Genomic DNA, 16,524 nt, shown 5'->3' with positions numbered 1-16,524 from the left:
TACAAGATTTCTTGCTCACCTACCGTGCTACTCCACATGGCACCACCGGGGTGTCACCGCATGAACTCATGTGCAACCGACTGATGCGCACCAAAGTGAACATCGGCCCGGCACGCAAAACTGACCCACTGCCAGAGGAACAACTACGCAGTCGGGTCGCCGCCAAACAGAAGGCATCGAAAACGTACACTGATGTGAAAAGGGGAGCACGTGTTCCAAAGATCAAAGAGGGAAGCTTAGTCAGGGTAAGGAAACCTTTCCATGTGAAAAAGGGACTGTCTAAGTTTCAGAGACCTACCAGAGATATACGCAAAGCTGGTTCAAGTGCCTTTGTGCTATAGGATGGGCGTACATGGAACTCTATCTCTCTGGTCCCTGCGAGTGAAACAGACAGGGGTGCAGACCCTGAACCTGTCGCTTGCCCTGCCCCTGCTCCCGTGACGTAGTCGGCTCAACAACCAGTTGATGCTGGGGTCATGGACAGACCTATGAGTGAGAAGGGAGCCTGCTTGGCTTAAGGAGTATGAACACTAGTTCTGATGGACTGTGAGGGATGAGGAGAGAATAAGTTGAGATGTGAAAATAATACTGTTGACTACTGAAACAATACTGTTTATGTTGAACATTGCTGATTGTGATTTATATTAGGCTGTTGTAAGTGCCTTTGTTACTTTGAGAGATTCCCTGTTCAAGTCACAGTTATATTACAGTGAAGCTGTTGGTTACAGTGCCAGAATTGAATTCAGCATTCTCTAAAACCTCTAAAAAGCCTCCAATATTGTATGAATTAGCCATACAGTGCAAAATACGTGGTCAAATTGGACGATTAAGCTAATTATGCTAATTGCTCAACATGTGCAAATTAGCATCCGGCAGTTTCTGTATAGTGGGGACCCATACTTCACATTTCTGCAAAAAAACTTTGGTGTACTCAACATTTCCGGGTTCACCTAGCTGGCTACTAGACTAAGTGATTTGGGATGGAGTTCACAAGCTATTTTTCATACCTACCTGCCTGGGAGAAGTGTTAAAACATCCAAAACCTTTTAAGGGGATTTTGTTGCTTGTTGGTAGGTGTATAAACATTTAAATAAGTATGTCTTCAGCTATTTCTTTATGTATGTAAAATCTTTTAAGGGGATTTTTTCTGCTTGTTGGTAGGTGTACCAACATTTAAATAAGTATGTCTTCGGCTATTTCTTCATGTATGACAGATCATTTGAAAGTTTACAAACTGTACTTTAATAATCTGTAAAAAAAAACAAAAAAAAAACGCACAAATGCTTTTATGACCTTGACTATGTATACCTACCACTTCTTGTTACATTATTAGAAAAAAATCCAAACCACATGAATTCCTTATTTCTTTGATTTGATTGTCAACTCCCAACATGTCTATAAATCCTAGCAACGCATATTGAGATCAATGTGTCATGTCACGTGCGCAGCAGGCAGCACAGACAAAACGGTACCACCGTGCGTTCAATCCTGGTCCCGGTGAAGGATTGGATTGGGTAACTGTTGGAAAACCGCCGGCTCATTAACACAACAGAAAGTATGCAAAGAACGTGCAGAATCGTTTCTGGAGCTTGAGCCGATCTGAACGCACCGAATAAGATAAAGGTCATTTCTATTACAATCGCCTCAAAATCTTTTTATTTTTTTAAATTGGTCTACCTTCAAGGAATGGCTATAACGCAGAACCGCATAAGGAAAGGTTCATGGATGAATTAATAAGATACTATACTAAGGTACTATCTAACATGGAGTAGTTAGCTAATGCACACGAACGTCGTAAGAATCCACAATCTTTGTTAAAGTTAAATACTAGTTTTTTAGGAAACGATGAAGGGGGGCGATGCCAACTGGATTCCGGAGTAGGCGCTGTGTTCTGACTGATATTTCCACTGTAGAAGCTATTTTCTGTGGAATAGGGCATTGGCCACTTTTACTATGTTACTCGGATGTCATTGGAATAACAACATCGTCTGCGATTGGTTGGTCCTAGACCAAAATAATAGGCACCAGTTTACGCGCTTTCCTAATGCTTAATACTACCTCACAGGACCCAGTACCATCATGCGTAAAGAAGAATTACTTTGGTGGGGCAGAAAAGTAACCGAAGAAATATTGTGTATCATATTTTGGTGAGATACTACCCGAAGTCTTCAACTATGTCATCGGATATGTCTAAAGCAGTCTACATGGGAATGGAGGTGGTGATCGCCTTGTCTTCAGTGATCGGGAACGTGATGGTGGTCTGGGCTGTTCGTATCAATCGCTCTCTGAGGGACACGACCTTTTGTTTTATCGTCTCTTTAGCCCTGGCTGACATTGCAGTTGGAGCGCTCGTCATTCCTCTTGCTATCATCATCAGTATCGGACTAAAGACTCATTTCTACAGCTGCCTGCTCGTGGCCTGCACTGTGCTGGTGCTCACACAAAGTTCCATCCTCGCTCTCCTGGCTATCGCCATCGACCGTTACCTGAGGGTCAAAATACCGATGAGGTAAACATGAAACAATTAAGAAAATATTTTCTATCCTCAACAACCTTTCTGTTTAGAATTCACTGATCCATTATTGTACATTTACATTTATATCAACAGTTGGATATGTATAACTTAAAAATCCATAGCTAATGGAAGAACATACCATAGCCTACCCGGCATCATTTTTGCTCTAAGAGTCTCTAAAAATGGCAAGCCACACCATTATATTAGGGCCCCCCTAATATAATGGTATGGTAAACACTGGGACACCCAGATCCGGACCTCTGTACTTTTTTTTATTATTATTGTCTATTAATGAAGGGTGGGGGGTGGTGGGGAGGTTAAATCCACTATCGGAATTCACACTGGCTGTAACCCTGGTACAGCCAGTTTTTGGATCACAGTATATCACTTTACCACGCGGAGGAGCTATTAAATGTCATAAAATAATTGCCTGATAATAAATCTTTGGTGCTGCAAAGATAGTAAAAATATGGCAAACTTGTTTTTTTGGACATCGATATTTTTACAAATCCTGCATATGGCCATGGTTATGACAAGTTATATACTGTATTTGAATTACATTGTATCTTTAACATTGAGAGGTTTTGAGAGCAAAATAGGAAGAAGACATTTTATTTGCTTGTCTATGAATTTTTGTAGCTGTTGAATTCCACAGTCATGCTTGTCCAATCACCAGGTAAATCTTACATTCCACATGGCTAGCAGTCATGCTTGTCCTGTCTCTAAGTAAATTTTACAGCTCACCCGCACATGTGTGGAAAACATGTGGGAGGTGCTGCAAACCTTACTGGAAGAGAGGGATGTATCCAGAGCAACCGACAGCTGAACCGCCAGCTATGTGGAGATGAATGGAATGTATAAATGTATAAACACAAGCACTTCATGTACATTTCCATAAATTATTGTAATGGTTCTCTAGAGAGTAAAATACTTAGTTTGGAGCCAAGAGTTTCAGTGTATCTGACTTTTTATTTTTCTTCTGGCTCACATCCATATATTCCACCAGTAAATATTTCAAATGAATCATCTTGTGCCATGAAACATTCCATAAATGCATCATGTTTTCCACAAGAGCTCTCACTCATCCCTTAGTCACATCTGTCAACACAGATCTCAAGATGCATGATTGATCAATAATATGACTGGTTGGGTTGGCTCCTGTGATGTTTTATGACTTGAATATGTTTATCTTAGACAGCAAAAAGGACACACTCATTGTTAATTGGAAGAGTTCACAGCAATGTTCAATTAGTCAGCAAAGAGTTTAAGAGATGTGCATTCAGTAAACATGCCAGCCACACTCAGAATCAAGCTGCCAATGTCAGTAAGTCAAGCTTTTAGTTACCCAACACAATAGTGCAACACTTGAGGCAGGAAGTGCATTTGACAGCCCTGTGAGATAGTATGTGTGTGTGTGTGGGGGTTCTCTCGGACATAGAGCATGTTTTATCTACCGCCAGCTTTGGGCCAGATTACTCATTGGGGTGTCCATTAACTTCCATTGAATGACCACTCATCCTGCGTGGGATCTGTGTCCTGCTCACTTAGAATATGTGTGTGAGTGCATGTGTGTGTGTTTAACCCTCGTGCTGCCTTCGGGTCACATGACCCAAAGGTTCATAACGAACCATTGCTGTGTTTACCCAATTTTACCCAATACAAAAACAAATTAAAATAATTTTCTTTTAACCATTCCAATGTGGGGGGTCTGAGACAGCCCGACAGTTAAAAGAAAATGCTTCACTTTGTTTTTGTATGAGGTAAATTTGTCGCAATACGACGGTGGGTCACAATGACTGATGGGTCAGAATGACCCGAAGAGAACACAAGGGTTAAGTGAGAGAAAATAAGAGATGAGGGAAAAGGAGAGACAGAGAGGGCGAAACTGTGTGTTTGGAGTGGGAATACCAGTGTGTGTGTGTGTGTGTCAAGAAGGAAAGCCAATGTGCACATGTGTAGAGAGTGGGAAAGCTAGTCACTGGAGGTCCTTTATTCATCCTATTGGGATCGTTGAGTCAACATTCTTTCGTAGAGCTGCTATTGAATCCTAGACCACCACAGATGTGTGTGGTTATAATAATCCAACCCACTCACACTTTGACCCGGTATAAAGACTTATAAGGGTATAGGCTAAGCCCATATATAGACAAACTATAGACTAGGATATAGACTATGACCAGTATATAGACTACCATAGAAAACCGTTCTTGTTCGGTTTCTTAAACTACAACATACACTAAGAAAGAAAACCCCCCAGTTTTGTCGTTTTACAATTATTGTTTCAGGACAGGAAATGAACAGAAGGAACACTGACCAACCTCAGGGTCATCATAGTTTGTATGTTGTATGTACTATAACTGAATTGGAGTAGCTGTAAGCCTGTTTGTACTCACATTGGGACTCAATTACCAAGCTTGCGTATGAACGCTTTATGCACAAATCCAGAATTCATCTATATTTACTAACTGAATTTGTTCGTACTCTCAGACCATGCAAATTGCAGAAATGATGAAGGCCCGGTTGACATTTTTACACTCTCTTCTGTCGCTTACCATCACAGAAACCCTCTCTGATCTGTCCCCTACCGTTACAGTAACACTCTCTCATCTGTCCCTTGCTGTCCCAGTTACAAGCGCGTGGTGACCCCTCGGCGTGCGGGCACAGCTGTCGTGGTGTGCTGGATCGTGGCCATCGTGGTGGGGCTCACACCCATGCTGGGGTGGAACAACCTGCAGCATCTCCGTGACAATGGCTCTCAGATCACCCCTGACCTCCTGGTGACCTGTGAGTTTGAGAAGGTCATCAGCATGGACTACATGGTCTACTTCAACTTTTTCGGCTGGGTGCTGCCTCCTCTAGTGCTCATGCTGGTGATCTATGCTGAGATCTTCTACATGATCCACAAGCAGCTCAACAAGAAGGTGAAGGCCCACTGTTGACATCAAGAGAAATAGACAATACCTCAATAGAATGGACACAACTAGAGAATAATAAACAAATATTGGCATTCCCATAATAATAATATGTAGATCCACTGTCATATTCCATAGTCAAAAACACACCAGTGGTCTGTGCATTGCTTACATTATTCGGAGAATTCCATTCAAACACTCCTCATTTGCTGAGACTCTTTCTACAAACTCTATCTCATTCCAGGTAACGGCCAGCCAAACAGACCCAAGTCGTTATTATGGTAAGGAACTGAAGCTGGCAAAGTCACTGGCACTTGTCCTCTTCCTGTTTGCCGTCAGCTGGCTTCCTCTCAACATCCTCAACTGCATCACACTCTTCTGCCCCACATACCACAAACCCATGTTCCTCACCTACATTGCCATCCTGCTCACCCACGGCAACTCGGCTGTCAACCCCATTGTCTATGCCTTTCGCATCAAGAAGTTCCGCACCGCCTTCCGCAAGATCTGGGAGCAGTACGTGATGTGCCAGGACTCGGTGGGACAGCTTCCACAGAGGGGCAGCCAGAGGTGCCAGAGTCTCGAGAGGAGGCTGAGGCACCATGAGGTCGACGACAACAACTGTTAGTGATGGGAGGTGGGGGAAGGGTTAGGGTGGGGGAATGGACACCGCATCCCAGGGTTTTAGGGTGCTGGGAGGGGGGGGGTTGATAGGTTGGGGGGGAGGGGTGGATGTGGGGGTTGGGTGGTAGAAGGGTGTGGGGGTTGAGTTTGGGGTAGAGTGGGTGGGGTGGTAGAAGGGTGGGTGAGTTGTGTTTGAAGTGGGGTAGGGTGGGTAGGTTGGGGGAGGGGTGATTGTGGGATGCATAGGTTGGGGTGGTAGAAAGATTGGTAGGTTGTGTTTGGAGTGGGGGTGAGGGGTTAGTGACAGAACTATGATTATTTCAAGGCAGTGTGGTGGACAACGGACATGACGTAGACAGGGAAACTTTCCACTGCACTAAGCCAGAGATTTGCCTCTTTTTAAAGCTCAGGCCGTGATACATGGAGGCTTTTGGTTGGATGAGAGGAACTGAGATTGACTTATCAATACCTCTCATTGGCTGACATATGATGAGGTCATATGGGAAAAGGGTCTCCCAACGCAGTTCCAGCAAAATGCTGCTGAACTTGAATCTATATGAAATGTGAGAAGGTGGCAGCAGGTGATCATGCTTTTGAAAGGAATCCTAAAACTTATGATGGCCTTTTTATGTACATGTTATCACCTCCTCACAGCCAAAACATTAGGTCTGTAGCCTTACAAATAGACTGAGAAACAAAGTGACAAAGTGTCTTTTTTTCCTAATAGTTTTATCTGGTTGCAGCAGATAAGACTAGAAGTTATTTCAGTACATAAACAGTTACACCTGATTGGAGGTAGGAATGTGTGTCTGACTCAGGTCCCAAGCCAAATTTTAAATCAGACATCGTAACTTTGACATTTAAGAAAATCAGGCTAATGGACCAGTTACACAAGTGGACGTTACACAATCAAGTTAGGATTGAGATGATCCTGAACACGCTCTACTACTAGTGGTGATTGACAGCCAAGCACACGTTTCTGCTGATGCTCCTATGACAGAACAAGCCTTGTTACAAGCACTCACTCAGAACCCCCCCCCCCCCCCCCCCTCCACACACACACACTCTCATATACCCAAATTAATCTTCTATGACTGGACATGTGTGTATATGTGTGGGGGGAGTGCAAAAGGCTGTGGGCAGCTGAAGGAGGGGGGTTGGAGAAATGATTGTGACTTTTTTTTTGTGTGTCTGTGTTTGCCTGTGAGAGGTGTCTTGGATGTGGATGTCGATGTGCATAAAGATTTATGTCATTTTATTAGTGTGTATGTGTGTTGATGGTGTATATATGTTTATGTGAATGTGTGCGGGTCATTTACAAGGGTGTTGGTCAGAGGGGAGACTGCAGTGGAGATCTCATTTTAATTCTCATCTCTCAGAGGTCACCAGTCACCTTGCAGGTGGTAATGCATCTCCACATGCCTTTCCTGTTACATGATTGATCTAGAACTGTGCACAGCTTAAGGCCTGTGAGTTAAGACACACACAAGACATGAGGTAGGACATTATATCATTAGAACCTACATCAACTTGTCTGGATTTCAAAGCTCTTTTGTTGGTATATCCCTGTGGTGGTGCCCTCAGGGGACAGGGTTAACATGGGTTTCCTTTACAGTACCAGCTAAATGAAGTACCTCCAGTGTGTGCTGTATCCTCATATGTAGATTGAAGAGTCCAGACATCATAGGATCCATGTGTGTATCAAGGCCCCAGTAAAATCATCTTAGTATAATTTCCTTTTCTCTGCTCATAAGCACTGATCCCAGACGTATCATGCATGGTGGATAGACAACTCTGTAGACAAGGTCACTTTAACCACATCAGTCATCGTTAGATCAGTTTTCCTCAAGATAGATTTAGCATTTCAAAACCAAGTTTAGATCTTCATGGTGAAGGTGACCACTATGTCTGACAATCTACATGAGAAGCCAGTGACCAGGTTTAAATGTGATCATTTTGTCCAATTTTGAGTCTTCCACAGTGATGATGTTGAAGAAACACATTTCAGCATTGATGTGTGAAAGCAACTAATAAAGATTTTCAACAAAAGAAAAGTCCCGGCAATAATTTCAACAGATGTCATCCTAAAAGAGTAGATTTTATGGTATTGTAGAGTCTTTTGAAACATAATTAATTGAAAATAAACTTCATATGAATTGTATGCTCTGTTACCCTATTCCTATTCATAGCAGTTCAGTCTGCTCACTATGGTCCTTACTCCTTGGAGAAGACAGATGATTTAAACCTGTTATCTGTGTGAAATGTGATTGCTGCCATTGTCTCAACACATAGACACTCCCCCCACCTCCACACAGACACACACATACCCTGTGTTGTGAGTGAACTCTCACAACACAGTATCTCTCACTATTCACTTCCTTAGCAGCACCTTTTCTGGTTACATGTTGTTTATTGCTTAAGTCATCAGCTTGGACTTGTTTTGGGAATGACAAAGCATATTGCAACTGCATGATGTTGTTGACAGAAAACATTAAATGTAAATTTACCCTATTTTACAATGTTAATTCAGTGGTACAGGTTGGTACTTGGTACAGGACAGAACATGCAATTGCAAAAATATGTATTGGTGAGACCTTGAACCTGATCAATATCATCATCATTGTTGTCACCTAAGATATCATTGAGTTTGAGAAAATGCCTTATGTGAGCAAACAATTTACCTGGTTGTGTGTCTGTTCTGAGTTATGTTACAGTAAGTCACACCCCGGTTTGAGCTCTTTGGTTGCCACAATATAGATTAATTTATACTCTGAGGCCCAGTTTCCCAGATATGGATTAATCCTAGTCCTGAAGTAAGAGAGAAATTCTATGAAGATCTCCACTGAATTAAAAAGAAATCTAGGAATAGGCTTATATCCATGTCTGGGAAACTGGGCCATAATGTTGGTTGCAACTTAAAGTGTTAGAACTCAAAAGGCATTTGTCTTGGGAATTGGGAGAATTATACAGCGTGCATATAACACTATTAAATATATATAAAAGATGTGTTTAGCTATGGAGGATCTAACCATTCAAAATAAAATAAATGTTATGAAAGTAGTGGTCATGACATGGAAAAAGGCCATAGAATTGGGACATTTTCTTGATTTGGCCATCACAAAATGTTAAAAGCTACTATGAAACATCTGACTCTGAACACATTACACTGGGAAAAAGAATGTTGTCTTATGAAATTGAATATGGTAACATTGTTAAAAATATTCTGAGAAAAGTGTCACTTATTTTCATTCATTTTCTTACTTGGGGGCTCTACTGTATGCTTTGTTGTCATAGACTACAGGATCCAACTTTCTGTACTAATAAAAAACACTACTGGGATCAATTTAAACAAAGCCTGTAAAATATGAGTCAAATGTAGAGGATACATTACAAAAATCCAAATTACAATTGACAGTTACAAAGCAGAAATGCTACAATTTATTGGTCTTTGCAAAGCATCACTTTTATTAAAATCATCAACCCCTAATAAAATTGCACATAACACACCAAAATACAATGTAAACAAAGTGACACATATTCAAGTGTTTTAAGGCATAAAACTGGGCTTACAAAATCCCTTTGGTCCATTTTCAGATGATGATTCAGTAGTTATATACATATATCACGCTGCTCATTATTCTTCCTATTTTTATATATATTTTATTTTATATTAAAATTGTTGTATTCTTAGATTGTTTAGTTCTTAGAAATAGTTAAACTTTTGTACTTTTACTTAATTTAAGATCTGTATATGTTTAGTGTTTTGCACCTCCCTGCCACAGTAAATTCCGTATTTGTATAACATACATGGCGAATAAACCGAATTCTGATTCTGATATTCCTAGGGAAATAGAATATTTGGACTTTGACCCCAATTCAATCAACCAATTGACCAAACTAAATCAAAAGTAGATCAGATTACAACTTCATAAATTAAGACCCTGAACACATGAATATATTAAAAGAATAAATGTACTACTTACTAACAATGGTTTCTTCACAGGCTTCACAGAGATGATACCTAACAGTAGTTGCCTTGTGGTTTTCCTACACAACCTGTTGCAAAGGTGCAGCTTCAAAACTGATACAAAACAGAAACTGACGTGTACCTACATGATTACATAAATGGTCCATTCTGTACCTTCTTGAAAAGCAAGTGTTCCTGCCACACTAATGGACACGTGCAATCTGTTGGTATTTGTGGAAATAAGTGAAAGTGTAAAGGTGTGTGTGTGTGTGGCATGTGAGGTGTGAGATGTGTGTGGAGAAGTTAAGGTCTGAGGAAGAAGTTGATGATGTTGGCACTCTGATGACTTGTAGTCCTGAGAAGGGCCGCTGATACGGCACTGTACATCATGGGTTCAGGGAGAACTCCCCATGGCCTCTTATGCATTAGTCACTTGAACCTGAAGAGGGAAACCAAAACAACATTTATGCATTTATTAAATCCTAAACATTGTACTGAAAGCCACATTTGCTAAAAAGGTGGTAGTACTAAGGACTGATTGAATGTGTTTTTGTAAGATGCAGAATCTAAATGTTGTATCATAGTGATTAGTTACTTGAGTACAGCATGGGTATCACTGACCTACATAAAGTGATACATGAGCTCATTCCTTTTAACTGCCTCATCTAAGGCTAAAAACAACAAATCGCACTTTGCCAGTTTGGAAACATGTCAATCAGGATTTCACCTACCGCATGAGTCAGTTTATCGTAACCAATATACAGACAATTTTACTGCTTGGCGACAATTGATTAACAGAGTGGTTGTAGGTTGATGAACTCTCCACATTGTACACTGACATGTTGTTGTTTATGAAAATAGCTTTAAACCATATTTGGATAATACTTGACTGTCAGTTAACACTTCACTAAAGGCTGATTATAGCTACAGTACATACACATTTTAGATCTAGCACAACTAATAGTCGAAGTAACAGCTTTCTGAATGTTTTCAGAGAAAACATTATGGGGTTTTATAAGAAATACCAGGTTAATGGTTAAAAAGTACTAAAATCCTGGGTCATGTTGGGCAGAATCACATTACGAATTTTGTTATTTCTCCTTTAAAAACAAATTACATAAAAGCACAGTGAGCATTGGATAATTGATAACTAGCAAATGTTCAGACATGTGTATTCATAACAAAGTATATAGATCTGGTAAACAGGAAAACCAATCTGCCAGTAAACAGCCACTCAATTTGATCCCTCAAAGACCACCTCATTCATACCTTAACATATATCATTTTCCACTGATCAACATAAATCCTGTCATTTATAACCATGACAATGATAGAGCATGGTATCCTCACACAGCCCTGCTGGTTGGAAGAGGGTGTCACAATACTGTGTCCATATTTCCTGACAGGAGCAGGGTGTGTCATGAATCAAGACATACTGTGTGCATACTTCAGCTTGGGCAAAGTTCACCCTCTTGGTTGACTGGAGCCTGCCAGCTAAATACTTCCAAGTAGATACAGACTCTAAGGCACAATATATGGACAAGGTAGTTTCCTCCATATAAACACCTGTGGTGCCCTGCAAATGTTTGATACCCAGTGTTTCATCTACCATTAGGGGGGGGGGCTTTTTTTTTTTTATATAGCGCCAGATCACAAAATAGGTCATTTAAGGTTACCTTTCCTATAAAACAGGTATATAGCTTGCTCTTTTATTAAACAAACTAAATGGCCTTATGTTATTTATCTTATTTACACGACGGCATGTCATTTCTGTCTCTCTCTCTCTCTCTCCACTCCCCCCCCCCCCCACCCACCCAAGCTGTGAACCTAGGGGAAAAACTGATACCAACACACTATCCTAAGTTCTCTTCCATTTGGAACAGGTAGTACCATTGATGGGACAATTTTTACACAGTGCTAGAAGGAGCCCCTAGTTTATACAGCCTGTAACAGTTTTAACAAAGAGAGCAGTACTATAACAAGCTACATTTATAATCAGCGCCAGCATCGTCACCAATGCTAAGAGCAGCAGTAGAATTATAATGAGCAATCATACTGGTAGATGGTCACTTACCCATCCTCCCTGATCACGCACCCAGCCTACCACGCGAGTGTTGAGGAAGGTTGCCATGGCACCCGCCACCTTGCTTTTGAGTTGGGGAGAGTTGTTTTTCACATAGCGGCCCAGTGCCACGGAGGCCCTGAGGAGCTGCAGCTCAGAGGACAGCTCCGGCTGGGATGAGGCCAGGCACAGCGTCTCCACCGCCTCCCCAAACACCTGCACGGCCTGGTGGAGGACAGCACTAGTTACCACTGATAGCAAGACTCTACATGGAAGACCAACCATCAGTGAGGAGCATGGGCGGAGCGGGGATGTGGTGGCTTACGGGGCTTGAGCCCCGAATGTTATCTCAAAAGCCCTGAATCTTTTAGGTTAAAATTTGGGTTGTCATTTTCGACAAATACAAAAAGACGAGTCCAACTTAATGTTTATTTTACATAAAGCTCAAAAAAACGTTTGTGCTCAAATGAATGCCAAAATAATTTTCACACGCCCTACGCACGCTCGCTTTCATTGTGGAAGTCCCTATCTAGCATCACATCAAACCTAGACTACGTCCTAGGTTTGGGCTAAGCTCTGAATGTTTACAATGTCTAGCTCCACGCCTGGTGAGGAGTCACCACTAATATCACACAATCTTATTAAATGGGGAAATGTGATTCCCAGTCAGAACCACAAACTTAACCTTCACATGGAAACCTTTTTATGTATGATACTTCCACATGAGTCTGGCTGAACTCGGACCTCTGACACCCTGTCTGTTTTTACCACTTCAAAAGACTGAAGACTTCAGAAGACCGAAGGCCTTGTGAACAGGCCGTCCTCACTTGGTTTGCTGTTGCTTGGTGCAGTGCCTTTATCAGGGGCTCCATCTTCTCATCGTTGTACTCATCCGCCAACTGCCTCAGTTTATCTGCTATTATAACTGGATCAAAGTCATCTGTAAAAAATAAATAATGAATGTGTTGAGTTTGGGTGTTAATGTGAATGGCATGTTTGAAACCTAGAATTTTGTCATGATTTTAATATTATAGGCAATAGGCCTATAGCACAGTGTGAACAAAGCCATGAATAATATTTATTTTATTTCTAAAAACATCGGACTGCCTGCTTTGCAATCCATCTATAGGTTTAACATTGGTTGTACGAGATAACGAGCTACAAAACAAATAGGGTTCTACCGTCGCTCATCGATCCATCCGTCTCTATTTGTCCACAGCGATCCAGCACCTCATCGTCGTCAAATAAACACTGTACAATTAATAGCGTATCTTCTTCTATATCTCGAGGAGCCATAGTTCCATTACTTTCGATTCTTCAAAGGGCTGAGACGAACGCCTGGTTTATACTATTCCTTGTTCTGCCGGCCTGCGACTCTTCTTTCACTTTCAATGGCAGATTGCAACCAACGCTTATGAGGTGCATCATCGCCACCTACTGTTCGGATCTGTGAAGCAGGTGCTTAAACCATATGATTCAACCACAATAGGGGTTATGCGCAACATTCTTCCGGGTTCTACAAAACAGATGTAACTACTTCCGGCCGTCCGCTACTGATGTAAACACAGCGTAGTAATGGCCACCTTCGGTATTTACAGGAGCTAACGTTACCCTTAATTACAATTTCCGATGTACACCGTATTGCCAAACGGACGTCCAGAGCCCCGAGTACTCTGTTAGACAAGGTATTTAAGTTTTACGCCTCCTCATTTATTCATAATTATGAAGGTATGTAATATATTGTAATGTTCTCCTCAATGTTGCGTATGAGATTGAGGCAGGGAATGGTTTCTGACTTACTCGTGTTTATTAAATGCAGAACCGATGAATCTTGATCACTGTTGGCCGTGACCACGCCGTGCTTCTCGATAGTTCGCTCACACGCCACCAACAAAACCCCGCTCTCCAAACTCCCCCAAAACTTCCCGGTTGTCTCGATTGTCTCTCGCGAGACAACCCCCCCCCCCCCCCCCCCCCAATAGGTCTTAACACAGAACCACATCAATTTGCTGATAACATGCATAACACAACCGATTGACAATAACAGGAACACAATAACTCCGCTCGTTACACAGCCCCCCCTCAACAAAGTCCCTCGTCCCGAGGGACTACACAAAGTCTCTGAGATGGCCCGGCCGACGTCTCTGTCTCCGCGGCAGTGGATGAGTGGGGGACGCCAGCGCCTCTGCCTGGTGGGGGGGGCCACGCCCCTGTGCAGTGAAAGGTGTGTGTGATGGGAAGGGGATGGGAGGAGGGGTGTGAACAGGGGGGTCTGTCACTGTCTCTGGAGAAGTATGTGCAAGGGGAATGGGGCTTTGACCAGGCTCACGTGTGTGTCTGCGTGTAGTGCCGTTGCCCCTCCGCACAGGCGTTTGGGAAGGGAGGGAGTCTCCTCTGTACGGGGCCAATCTGTCCCTGTGGAGTGCAACCGGCTTTCTTTTTCCTGGCAGCTGGACTCTGTACACTACTTCACCCAGCCGCTCCACCACCTGACAAGGCCCCACCCACTGACAGTCCAACTTGGGGCACCGCCCCTTCTTCCCACGTGGGCTGTGCACCCAAACCAGCTCTCCGGCTTGGAAGTGTCTCCCTTTTGACCTTGTGTCATAGTTTCTTTTCTGTCTCATGCTCCCTTTCTCCAGCTGGTCTCGGGCAAAGATGTGGGCGGACTCCATCCGATCCTGGAGTCTTCTGGCGTACTCTCTCCCTGGAGGAACAGCAGGGGTGTCAGGGGGTTTGCCAAAGGCTATCTCCACTGGTGTCCTTAACTCCCTCCCCAACATGAGGAGGGCAGGCGTGCATGAGGTGGACTCCTGAACAGCAGACCTGTAGGCCATGAGGACGAGGGGCAGGTGCGTGTCCCAGTCACGTTGATGCTCCGCGGTGAGGATTGCCAGCTGCTATGCCAGGGTCCTGTTGAACCTCTCGACGAGGCCGTCGCTCTGGGGGTGCAGTGCTGTGGTCCGGGTCTTATGCATGCCCATACGCTCACACATGGTGGCAAAGACCCGTGATTCGAAATTCCTCCCTTGGTCACAGTGGATGGTTTCTGCCGCCCCAAACCTGCTGAACATGCCCTCTACCAGAGCGTAAACCACTGTCTCTGCTTCCTGATTTGGGATTGCGTACGCCTCAGGCCATTTTGTAAAATAGTCCATGGCAACCAAGACGTACCGGTTGCCTGTGTCCGTGTGGGGAAATGGGCCCATGACATCCACAGCAACTCTTTCCATGGGAGCCCCCACCGCCTGTTGCTGTAGTTGTGCGCGGGACTGGTCCGGGGGGCCCTTATAGGCCGCACAGAGGTCGCAGCAGCGGCAAAGGTCTTCTACGTCCCGTCTGGCCCTCCCCCAGTAAAATCCCTGACGAAGCCGGCGGAGTGTTTTGGCTACTCCAAAGTGCCCCGCCCCAGTGGTCTCGTGGGATGTTCTCAGCACAGCGTCTCTCAGTGAACTGGGGACTATCACCTGCCACCTTTCCTCTCCGGTGGCAGGCTCCTTCCAGGCTCTCTGCAGTATCCCATCCCTCACTCTCAGTGCATCAAACACTGCCCACAGTCCTTTTGTTGCAGTGGAGCTCCCCGTCACCTCTTCCCAGAGTGGTCTTTGTCCTGCTTCAACCCACTGCCGCACCGGTTGTATGTCCCTGTCCTGCTCCTGTTGTGTCTGCCACTCTGCCAACCATCCTCGTTTCCCAGCAGACTGGTCCAGCTCCCTCGTGCATGGGGCACGTCTCCTCCTCGATACGGAGCTCTCACTCACATGCTTCTCTCCGCTCAGTGACGGCACCCACCCAGAGCACAGGGGCGGCGGGACATGGCATCTGCGTTGGTGTGGCTGGCTCCGGCCCTGTGTACCACTGTGAAAACATAGGACTGCAGCATTTCAATCCAGCGTGCAACTTGGCCCTCTGGTTCTCTGAAGGACATCAGCCACTGAAGCGCTGAATGATCCGTCCTGACAGTGAAGGGACGGCCACACAAGTAGTACTTGAAATGCTTTATCGCCGCCACCATGGCAAGGAGCTCTCGCCGCGTGACGCAGTATCCGCGCTCAGCCTTGTTGAAGGTTTTGCTGATACGCCGCCACTCTCTCTCCTTCTGGCCCCGCCTGAGCTAGCACCGCGCCCATGCCCACGTCGCTGGCGTCTGTGTCCAGAATAAACGGCAACAAGGGGTCAGGGGGGGCGAGGATGGGGGCCTCTGTCAGCGCCTTCTGGAGGGAGTTGAAGGCTTGCTGGCACTGTGATGTCCAGGTGAAGCCCCTCCCCTTCTGCAGCAGGTGGTACAGGGGGGCGGCTGTGCAGGAGAAACCTCGCACAAACTTCCTATAATATGAGGCCAGGCCAAGGAAGCTCTTCAGTTGCCGTTGGTTAGCGGGTATGGGCCAGTCTCTCACGGCATGCACTTTCTCCTCCAGTGTGCTGATACCTTCTCCTCCCAGTC

General features: G+C 44.1%; 2 protein-coding genes across 2 annotated transcripts; one reads left to right on the top strand and one right to left on the bottom strand.

Moving 5' to 3' along the window:
• The first annotated feature begins 539 nt into the window (after window positions 1-539).
• On the top strand, window positions 540-6,055 carry LOC136945467 (adenosine receptor A1-like). Its single transcript, XM_067239301.1, has 4 exons — window positions 540-546; window positions 2,197-2,509; window positions 5,142-5,436; window positions 5,672-6,055. The coding sequence occupies exons 1-4, from the start codon at window positions 540-542 to the stop codon at window positions 6,053-6,055; spliced, it is 999 nt and encodes a 332-aa protein (XP_067095402.1).
• A 3,419-nt stretch (window positions 6,056-9,474) lies between these two features.
• LOC136947670 (bcl-2-like protein 15) lies at window positions 9,475-13,442 on the bottom strand. The gene is made up of 4 exons (XM_067241802.1): window positions 13,262-13,442; window positions 12,908-13,020; window positions 12,093-12,305; window positions 9,475-10,457 (listed from the first exon to the last, which is right to left on the bottom strand). Exons 1-4 carry the CDS (start codon window positions 13,374-13,376, stop codon window positions 10,437-10,439), a joined length of 462 nt encoding a protein of 153 aa, XP_067097903.1. The 5' UTR covers window positions 13,377-13,442; the 3' UTR covers window positions 9,475-10,436.
• Between the last annotated feature and the right edge of the window lie 3,082 nt (window positions 13,443-16,524).

The sequence above is a fragment of the Osmerus mordax genome, chromosome 1 (genome assembly GCF_038355195.1).
Source record: "Osmerus mordax isolate fOsmMor3 chromosome 1, fOsmMor3.pri, whole genome shotgun sequence".
Classification (NCBI taxonomy): domain Eukaryota; kingdom Metazoa; phylum Chordata; class Actinopteri; order Osmeriformes; family Osmeridae; genus Osmerus; species Osmerus mordax.
Note: the sequence above shows the minus strand (reverse complement) of the source record. Positions and strands in the feature narration are given on the sequence as shown.